Source organism: Sphaeroforma arctica, assembly GCF_001186125.1.
Source record: "Sphaeroforma arctica JP610 unplaced genomic scaffold supercont1.19, whole genome shotgun sequence".
NCBI lineage: Eukaryota > Ichthyosporea > Ichthyophonida > Sphaeroforma > Sphaeroforma arctica.
This window is the reverse complement of record NW_014040539.1, coordinates 172,945-184,505: the sequence shown is the minus strand read 5'-3', so window position 1 is coordinate 184,505 and position 11,561 is coordinate 172,945. Positions and strand designations below refer to the sequence as shown.

Below are 11,561 nucleotides of genomic sequence, written 5' to 3'. Positions count from 1 at the left end.
ACTATAAAACTCAGTTACAATTGGCATTGTGATACAATCACCTACTATAAAGATCCGTTGTAATTGGCATTGTGATACAATCCCCTACTATAAAACTCCGTTGAAATTGGCAATGTGATACAATCACCTACTATAAAACTCCGTTGTAATTGGCATTGTGATACAATCCCCTACTATAAAACTCCGTTGTAATTGGCATTGTGATACAATCACCTACTATAAAACGCAGTTGCAATTGGCATTGTGATATAATCACCTACTATAAAGATCCGTTGTAATTGGCATTGTGATACAATCACCTACTATAAAGATCCGTTGCAATTGGCATTGTGATACAATCACCTACTATAAAACTCAGTTACAATTGGCATTGTGATACAATCACCTACTATAAAGATCCGTTGTAATTGGCATTGTGATACAATCCCCTACTATATCCGAAAAAGGTTAACCTCTTTGACAGGTCGGTGCTTCCACGCAGATGAGTTCCTAAAAACAGATGGGCTTACACGCAGATGAGTTTTATTTTAAGCAGATGAGTTTTTATTATCAGTTTTTAGGCCGCAGGCGTGTACCTCAAGGACAAGCTATGCTGAACCCAACTGTGTGGTGGACATAGAAACGTGGGCGTATACAAAGTTATTACCAGAGCCATTATCTACTACAGTCTACGAATTTGGTCCTGGGGTGACGCACCAATACGTGTCATCTGACGGTTGACACTCAATCCTTAGTGCACTCGTTACCCTGTTGTGAAATCATATGTGCAGGAGAAGCTGAGGGTGGGCACGGAAAATGCCAAGCTCACGCGCAAGGCAAATGAGTTAGAGACACAGCTAACCAAGCTCACCGAATACTCGCGCAGAGAGGCATCGGTAGGTGTCTTTGGAGAATGTTGTTGGAAAATGATAGGGGTGAACTGAGAGCTGTATTTATGTATGTATATATGCATGTATGTGCGTATGTACGTATGTATGTATCTATGTACACACACATATATATATATATGATGTATATATATATATATATATATGTATGTATGGATGGATGGATGTATGTATGTATATATATGTATATATATGTGTGTGTGCGTGTGTGTGTTTGTGTATATATTCACATATGTGCGTGTGTTTGTGCATATATTCTTATGTATATGTATGTATGTAGGTGTATATATATGTATGTATTTACATTTATATATATATATATATATATATATAAATCATTGTCGTAGCTAACCGAGAGGTAGATAACAGTTCCATACGGCTCTTACAAGTTCGTTACTGTACATTGGCAAGTGCACATGTATACAGATGTTGGGCACATTCATTTGTGCCGTTCGCGTTCATCCATAGTTTTTGGTATGACTGGCCAGTAGTATGCATCACTTTTAAAGACGCACACACGTATACCACCACCTTACACGCTTCGTTTTGCGATGGATAATAGAGTCTCCAGATACAAGTGGAGAAGTTCCAGAAACGATTCAATGAGAGTGTGCTCAACATGGAGAACCTAAAACGCAAGCACCAGGCAGAACTCGAAGGTGTGTGTGCGAGCTAAAGTACGACTATGTATGGGCTACACAAATGAATATGCGATAGCCTATATAGGTGTATCTGTCAGGTATCTCTGCGGCTATATGCCTTGTTGTTTATATATATGCGTATACGCATATATATTCATATGTCCGTGTGCGTATCAGCTCGCACAGATTCACATGTTGACTAGGATACCCAAATAGATAGTCCAATTCGGCCTGTTCGTATGGCTTGGAATATGATTGCTCACAATAAAGAGCGTTGAAACGCAATAGTGCTCACATGTGTATCGATTTGGCCGATCTCGCCTGCCCGAATAGTACGTCTTATATAGACCACATATATCTTAAAGAGGTTACGGTACTACCCCGTTTCCCCCGTGTGGTTTGTGTTTCTTATTGTGTGGACATGTGTGTCTCATGCGACGATATAGGAGACAACTGTAGAACCTGATAGCAATATCGGGTCCGTTGAGCATTACGTTAAGTAATATGGTCAATACATACATATGTCACTTCTATACAGTTCTATATATATATATACCCGTTTTTTACAGCGGTTTTTGCTGATCGATCTGTGTATTTTTCGTATGTGTGTATTTACTTCATTACTACTTTTCTCGATAGACATAGTATGCACACAGACATATTCACCTAACTATGTATGTACACAGACAGATATACTTAACTATGTATGTACACAGTCCATATACACTTGACTATGTATATACACAGACATATACACTTAACAATATACCTCGTGGTACACCTTCTAAATAGATAGTCCTGTTCTTGATGCTGTAGTAGTGTGTCAGTCTATGCGTCTACTACATACGGCCCACATCAATGCTACATAGCTCGCCCCTCATCTTCCCTTGCGTCTCTCTCATGATATACAGACCGAGTCAACAATACCAGCAAAACCAACTACAAACTTGAACGGGTACGTGTGCACGGTCGTGCTTGTGGTCGTGGCATACAAAGCTTGTCTGTGTGTACTCAAATATCAGTTGCTAACCATCAAAGGTCTGTGCCTATACACCCATTTGGTGTTCACAACCTCTTTAACCCCGTTAGAAGGGTGAGTATGTACAACCTTAGTTTGGTGGTTGTTATTTACGGACGAGGCCTGTTACAACCCCTTCAAGAAACCTATTCGCCGCATGCATGCAGTTGTGACTACATGCAGCCCTATCTGCTAGTAGTGTCGGAAGGCCCATTTAAAGACCATAGCAGGGCGGGTGCATACAGCATTGGTTGTTGACCTGCCCGTACGAAGCGTGTTATATCGTACCGTGTTTGCTGTATACAATTTAACGTCTGTTTACGAATGTCTGCCCACTGATAAAAACGACCCCAACTACTAGCGTGAGATGGTGGGTGAGCATGGCCCGTTTGTACCGTCGTGACATGTGAAGCTTGTCCGAAAGTACTCACGCAACATAGTTGCTACGTACGTTACTGCTATATGTATAAATATATATAGATTATATATATATATATATATATATATACTCGTACTCACGCATTGGTACCAACAAGACCAACTACACGCGTACAACGGTAGGTATATTACATGGGTAGATATATACGACCGCTGCCAAGCTTTTTTTCTGAGTGACCATCCTCAAGGACTGCGTGAGCCTTCTGATGCCACAGATTCGTCTGTTGGCATTCACTCCTGGATAAGTGAAACCCTACAACCCTGAACTCAGCTATAGCAGCGCCAGTGCATGCGTGCAGGTGTTTTGATTGTATATCAGCTGTTAGAGAGGCCTGTGCGGCTATGTGGCTGTGCGTATGGGATTGAATCCTCTTTATCAAGGGGCATAGTGCGTGTATATACCCGTGTAGTCACTGATAGTCAAACCATTAGTCCCATCACCTGGGTGTACACCATTCCACGAAACTGTATATATATGTGTCTGTATATTAATGTATATATATATATATATTTGGGTTTGTATACCATTACGCGTAACTCTATGTATATCCCCTTTAAGAAAAGGGTGCCTCACAATTCGACTGTTGAATTAACCTTTCGTACGAATGGGTTGCAGGAACTTTCGGAATTGAAGAAAGATCATAGTGCACTGGAGGCCAAGTTCCGCATCGTCGTGGAACAGAGCAACAAAGTGCAGGTGTGTAAACTGTGTGTACGTGTAATGGTGTGTATATGGTGCGTAGGTATGTCTTTATACATCTATATGATTGATATGTGTCGTCATACATCTATATGATTGATATGTATACAGCGTGTGTAGATATGATTGATATGTATACAGGATGTGTAGTGAGCGTTTTCCTGTAGTTCTACAGATGTCTCCTACATCGTCCGGCCAACACAGACCGCGTAGTTATGACTTCAACGCGTTTCACGTGCCTTGATCAATTCTGTGGCAAAGTGTGAGCACTAGACAACAAAGATTTGGTCATAAGCCTTCGCACATGCATGCACACACATAGATGTATATATATATATATATAGGGCTATTTGTGTATATGTATATGTGTGTATGTATGTGTATATGTATATATATATATATATGTATATATATATATATATATATATATGCATATAGGTGTATTTACACGAATGAAGAAGCGAGACATTCTTACAGGGGAAAGGACCTGAAAATTTACCTGAACAGATATATACATAAACACACAAACACGCATACCTGTACATAGATATGTACGTGTATTGCTCGGCAAAGCAGGTTCACTACGCCAATTGGAAGCATCTACACACTTCACACATGCGTATAGAACTGCTCACATATGGTTGCACGTAGCCGCTGTTATCTCAGGGATATATCTCGTATACACATCCGCTCGTTTATGTGGCACACACACGCCAAAGTTATGCACCTAAACGTAACAGTTGCAGGACACGAGCGTGCAATACACAACTGCCACACATATGCGTAGGGTTTCCGATGGAGAGACTCAAATACTAATTACTATATACACCCTACGATTCCTTCCCGTATGCGTTTAACCTGAACAACCCATACTTATGTAAACTACGGTGACTTTCTGTATGCGTTTAACCTGAACAGCGCATACTTCTGTAAATTACGATTACTTCCTGTATGTGTTTAATCTGGACAACCCATACTTACTTCTATAAATTACGATTGCTTCATGTATGCGTTTAACCTGGACAACCCATACTTACTTCTGTAAATTACGAATACTTCATGTATGCGTTTAACCTGGACAACCCATACTTACTTCTATAAATTACGATTACTTCTGTATGCGTTTAACCTGGACAACCCATACTTACTTCTGTAAATTACAATTACTTCCTGTATGCGTTTAACCTGGACAACCCATACTTACTTCTGTAAATTACGAATACTTCCTGTATGCGTTTAATCAGGACAACCCATACTTACTTCTGTAAATTACAATTACTTCATGTATGCGTTTAATCTGAACAACCCATACATACTTATATAAACTATGGTGACTTCCCTGTATACGTTTAACCTGGATCATTCATACTCTCCGCTTACATACATAATCTACGGTTACATCTTGTTTGCGTTTAACCCGCTTACATACATAAACTACGGTTACTTCCTGTGCACGTAGAATCTGCTAGACGAGAAGGAGCAGGCTATCAGTGAGCTCGAACGCAAACTGTCGACCGCTGACAAGAGACTGGAGAGTGAACGCAAGACCATGCAACACCTCGAGAGTGAACTAGAGAAGGAGAAGGAGCTGGCCATAAAAACATACGAGACACTGCGCACAGAGGTGTGTCTGCATGGTGTATGTATGTGTATGTGATTTAAAATGTATGTCTGAGTGCATGTTTATAGGTATGTGTATGTGACTTAGAATGTATGCCTGAGTGCATGTTTATATGTATGTGTATGTGGCTTAGAGTGTATGCCTGAGTGCATGTTTATATGTATGTGTATGTGACATAGTGTATGCCTGAGTGCATGTTTATATACATTGCGAAAGTGAACTGGAGAAGGAGAAGGCGCTAGCGATGAAAACATACGAGACACTGCGCACAGAGATGTGTTCTTTCACAGTCCCTTGAGGAGTTTTAGGTTTTTTGTTCTTTGGTTTTTGTTTTTATCATGTACATGTATGTACCTTGAGTGTGTAGGCGTATAAGAAACAACATGTTTTCAAGCACTCATATATATATATATATACCATACGATGTCTCTGTATGTACACACATGCGTGTATTCGGCTCGATTCTGAATCATTAGAAGTGAAAATATAAGACTATATGAGATTTTGCGCACATAGATGTGTTCTGTGAGTGTCCCCGGAAGTGGCTGGAGATATGTATGTATGTTGTATGTCAGGTCTTAGAAGCATACAGGCACAATTGTACGGTACGGTGCTTGCCTATACACCCGTATCTGTGCACCTCTATTATGAAATGAAACGGGCGACGGAGCGAACCCACAGTGATATATGCGACGGAAACACGGAGACATATACGTTCTGGTGCCGTTGGTAGTAATATGTATTTGTATCATATCCTGTGGTTACGGCTCATAGTGATACATATTTGTAGCACATCATGTAGTTACTGTTTATAGTAGTATATATTTGTATCATACCATGTGGTTACTGTTCATAGTAGTATACATGGCGGCTCATAATAGTATATACTCGTATCATATAATGTGATTACAGCTAGTATGTGCAGGGCATATGGAGTGAGCGAAGGTTCTCATTGAGCTCACCTTATAAGTGGCACGCATGTTATCAGCGATGGACACACTCAAGCAGATAGGGTATCTTATAACACGCCCAAAATATGTGACACAGTATATATCAGATAGGATATATTATTACACACCCAGCATATGTTTAAACAGATAGGATATCTTATAACACACCCAACATATGTGACACAGTATATGTCAGATAGGATATCTTATAACACATCCAACATATGTGACACGGTATATGTCAGTTAGGATTTCTTATAACACACCCAACATATGCGTCACAGGATATGTTGTCTATGCTTTCCAATTGTAAGTTCTTATTCTATTCCTGTTGGTTTACGTGGTTAGCAATTTTACGTGCACTGTGCGTGACATGTATTCTGGTTGCTTCACTCCATACTTGTTCAATCCAATACAAACCATGCTTAGAGTTTAGGGTTTCTGGGCGTTTGTCTCAGCAAGTACACCCTGAGAGCCAATCCCAAACAACCAATAGCCACACCTGAGCCCAAACGGGCTTGTATTCTATACTCACTATGTGTAGCCTAATCATACAAATATTATATACGGATTATAGTGCGTGTGTTATTTCTATAGATCTTATTATCCTTTCATAGTGTGTGTTCACTCTGTTTGCCCTATTAATTTCTCACTTTGCTTGTTATACAGTATGTACACCTACCTCACTCCATTCTGGTTTATTCATACACCAACCGGGTTGTTCGAGAGACTTTGCTTGTTATACAGTATGTACACCTACCTCACTCCATTATGGTTTATTCATCCACTAACCGGGTTCAGCGAGAGACTTTGCTTGTTATACAGTATATACACCTACCTCACTCCATTTTGGTTTATTCATACACCAACCGGGTTCAGCGAGAGACTTTACTCAGCGAGTCCACTCTGAGTGCCGCTCTCAAGCAGCAAACAGCCACGCTCGAGCAGAAGGTTGCGGGAGCCTACGAAACACTCAACGGTGAACGGGATGAAAGGAAGAAGATCATTCATGACAACAAACGGTATAAGAACCACACATGATGTATTGTGTACTAGGGGGAAGTTTGTGTATATATATCTATATATATATATCTATATATATATATATCTATATATATATATATATATATATATATGTGTGTGTGTGTGTATATTATATATACATATATACATATATATATATATATATGTGTGTGTGTTATATATATATATATACATATGTATGTATATGTGTGTGTGTACCTGTGTTTACTTGTGTGTACTTGTGTGTCTGTATAGGTATGTTTGTGCGTCTAAGTCAGATTCGAGGAGTAGGTTGCGGGAGCCTATCGCCCGATGAGGGAACTGATACGATTGCTGCCTAGGACGAGTACGGTGTGTGTATATATTGTGTTCATTGCCATATATATATGTGTGTGTGTGTTATATAATTATACGTAAGGGTATGTACGTATGTTAATATCTATACTGGGCTACTACGACCCTCCCCTCGTTGCGAGAGATGAGATGAATGATTTGTTTTATGACTATATATCAATAAGGATATATTTTTCAATACCCCAGCATGTTCTACAAAAAGTGTGTTGGTGTTGGGTCTGCTATGTTTGCTTGCTATATCTAAATCCATGTGTATGTATAGATAGAGATCTATATAGAATATATATATATATATGTGTGTGTGTATGTATGTATGTATGTAGATATACATATATATGTATGTAGGTAGGGATGTATGCATATAAAGTGTGTCTGTGCGTTTGTATGTATGCATGTATATATCTATATATATATAGATATATATATTATCTACTATATGAACCATATTCGCCGTGTTCATAGTCAATCAAAATAGGGTTCTATTTTCAAAAGCACGGCAGTGTACGGTCTATTAAGCACACTTCATTTTCTTATGACTAGGCTGGTGGCATCACTTGACGAAGAGAAACAACGGCATGCGCAGGCACAAAAAGCCCTCCAACAGGCTCAGGATAAACTTGCAATGGTATGCAACAATATGCTTTTCCATTGTATATGCTTGGGGGAGGAGGTTTGTGTGTGTGTGTATTCCATATATATATGTTATTGTGTATGTGTGTGTATGTGTATACTACTACGCGGATTTTTATGTACATATATATGTATGTGTGTATGTATGTATGTATGTATGTATATATATATATATATATATTACATATATGTATGTATTTATGTATTTATGTATGTGTGCGCACATATATATATATATATGTGTGTGTGTATATATATATACATACGAGTGTTTGTGTATCAAGGGTAAATACATGCATATATGTTTTTTTAAGCAATACACTGATATAATATACCTTCCCTTGCTTGCCTACTAACCCCTGTAGGCCGCTGAACACGAGGACGAACACGTTGCGCAGTTGGAAGTCCGAGAGAGCGACGCTAGACAGGCAATGGATCAGATGAGTCATGAACTGCAAGAATCTAAAAATAGAATCAAGGAGCTCCAGCAGCAGGTATTCGTCAGTGCCATGGTGTTGCGGTGCACCCGCTTGCGTCATATGTTTATACACACAGTGTGTTTCATGTTTATTGTGACTGTGTGTTTCATATGTTTATTGTGACTGTGTGTTTCATGTTTATTGTGACTGTGTGTTTCATATATTTATTATGACTGTGTGTTGCATATGTTTATTGTGACTGTGTGTTGCATATGTATATTGTGACTGTGTGTTTCATATGTTTATTGTGACTGTGTGTTGCATATATTTATTGTGACTGTGTGTTTCATATGTTTATTGTGACTGTGTATATGTTTATTGTGACTGTGTGTTTCATATATTTATAGTGACTGTGTGTTTCATATATTTATAGTGACTGTGTGTTGCATATAATTTTTGTGACTGTGTGTTTCATATGTTTATTGTGACTGTGTGTTTCATATGTTTATTGTGACTGTGTGTTTCATATGTTTATTGCGACTGTGTGTAGTGTATGGTATTGAGCTGCAGATGTCTATTATGGTATTGTGGTGTTCTGTCTTGCCTCATATGTGTATTGTAACTGTGTGTTGTGTGCGATCTATTTCCATCGACACTTTTAAGTGTACTGTCTGCAGTAGTACACAATACAAATATACTCGCGACCAATGATACCTGTGTAGGTTCGTGTTGATATGCAAATTGGTATACATGCATGGGATGTATGCTTCGTTATATATTTATAGTTATATATCTATTTAGTTCTATTTAGTCATATATAGATATATATCGTTACAAACGGCTTTGAATGCTGTATTGCAGTTTGCGTCCGTCTTTATAAGCAGATGAGCGTACTTGCGTTGTACTGTATGCTTTTTTTAGGTATATATATATATTGACGTGAATATTTGTAGGTACGGATGGCTGTGATTACACGGTTGTAGCAATCTGTACAGCCATCTAAACTCGACCTCATGTATATTTTATATGCGTTAATGTGTAGCTCTATTTCAATAGTATAGGTATGTGTGTGTTCATGTACCTGTGAATTTTTTTCTCAATGCGTTTGTGTGTGTGTATGTGTGTATGTATAAACGCATACACACATACCCCTCTATCCACATACAGCTAAATACACGCTGACAAGTATGCACTCACACACCCCAACCCATCCCAACCCAGCTGGACGACTGCCGCCAAGCCGAAACCGCCTCAGCCGAGCGAATAGCCGTGCTGGACTTCAACCTCACAGAGATGACGACCGAGGCAAAGAAACTCGCAGACGCACACCGCAGAGATGTGCGCACACAGGAGAGTATGCAGCAGCAGATCAACACGCTCACGGAGACACACGCGCAGGACATGAGAGAGCGGGATCAGCTCAAGCAACAGGTATGGCATGGGGTCGTATGTGTGTATGTGTATATATGTATATGTGCGTGTGTGTGTATGTAGGCAGCAGATCGACACGCTCACGGAGACACACGCGGAGGACTTGAGAGAGCGGGATCAGCTCAAGCAACAGGTATGGCATGGGGTCGTATGTGTGTATGTGTATATATGTATATGTGCGTGTGTGTGTATGTAGGCAGCAGATCGACACGCTCACGGAGACACACGCGGAGGGCTTGAGAGAGCGGGACCAGCTCAAGCAACAGGTATGGCATGGGGTCATATGTTTATATGTGCATATGTGTATAAGTGCGTGTGTGTGTGTAGGTGTACCTATCATGTGTGTGTTTGGGGTGTGTGTGTGTGTAGGTGTATCTACTGTGTGTGTGCGTAGGTGTACCTACCGTGTGTGTGTGTAGGTGTACCTACCATGTGTGTGTGTAGGTGTACCTACCGTGTGTGTGTGTAGGTATACCTACCATGTGTGTGTGTAGGCGTACCTACCACGTGTGTGTCTGGTGTGTGTAGAATGCATCAGCAGTTGAACGCACTCACTGATACACGCCGAGGGGATTAAGACAGAAGGCCCCTGACTACAACTCACATCCTGTTTGCTTTCTGTTCTAAATATTTATTTTTTGGATTTATTTCTCTTTCAAATCTATTTTTAGAACTCGGAGCTATCGCAAGAGAACGAGCGCATGGGGAGTGAGCTCAAGGGGCTGTCGCGGGAGTGTAGCCGTGTGGGCGAAGAGTGCAATCGGCTCAAACGTCAGTGCGATGGTTTTGCGCAAGAGGTGCACACGTACAAGCAGGATGTAGCCACGTACAAGCAGGAACGGGATACGTACAAGCGAGAACGGGATAGCTACATGGACGAGTGTGAGACGCACAAACGCGAGTGTGTGGAGTATAAAGCGGCGTGTGAGAAGACCAGGCAGGATAGGGATGAGCGCGTGCAGGAATGTGACAGCTTGAAGAGTGAGTGTGCGGACTATAAGGACGCGTGTGAGAGGTACAAGGCGGAAGCGGAGAGGCGGAAGCGGCAGTCTCAGGGCGAGTCACAGACACAGAACGAAACTCGCCAGCAGTATGAGAAGGTATGTTTAATTCACTTACATATACACAGGTATACACATAAATATACATGGATATGTATATATATATATCTATCTATACATATATATATGTGTGTATGTGTATATATATATATATGTGTGTGTGTGTACACTCTCTTGCTTATATGTGAATTATAAATCAAGAAGATGCTTATTTGATATACCAGAATGGAAGTATAAGCGGAAGCCATGAGGCCGCACCGACGATTTCGGTGGGCCTCACAAACACAGTACGAGCACTTGCAGCAGTATGAGAAGGCTCTGGTTAACCCCCTTTGTCTTGGTTGTGTAGCTTGTTTTTGTCCATTTCGATATGGTTACTTTTTGACTA

The 11,561-nt window shown here is 40.2% G+C and overlaps 1 protein-coding gene across 1 annotated transcript in view; it reads left to right on the top strand.

The window, feature by feature from the left end:
• The window catches only part of SARC_00587 (hypothetical protein), a gene marked incomplete at its 3' end in the record, with an annotated part of 19,514 nt that extends 8,030 nt beyond the window's left edge, over positions 1–11,484 (top strand). The window contains exons 7-19 of the mRNA XM_014305733.1: positions 771–875; positions 1,450–1,546; positions 2,440–2,483; positions 3,601–3,681; positions 5,144–5,308; positions 7,135–7,277; positions 8,173–8,257; positions 8,628–8,756; positions 9,903–10,112; positions 10,180–10,245; positions 10,313–10,378; positions 10,784–11,212; positions 11,398–11,484. Coding sequence (XP_014161208.1) covers positions 771–875; positions 1,450–1,546; positions 2,440–2,483; positions 3,601–3,681; positions 5,144–5,308; positions 7,135–7,277; positions 8,173–8,257; positions 8,628–8,756; positions 9,903–10,112; positions 10,180–10,245; positions 10,313–10,378; positions 10,784–11,212; positions 11,398–11,484 — 1,707 coding nt within the window. The remainder of the gene's footprint in view (positions 1–770; positions 876–1,449; positions 1,547–2,439; positions 2,484–3,600; positions 3,682–5,143; positions 5,309–7,134; positions 7,278–8,172; positions 8,258–8,627; positions 8,757–9,902; positions 10,113–10,179; positions 10,246–10,312; positions 10,379–10,783; positions 11,213–11,397) is intronic.
• Positions 11,485–11,561: the final 77 nt, after the last annotated feature.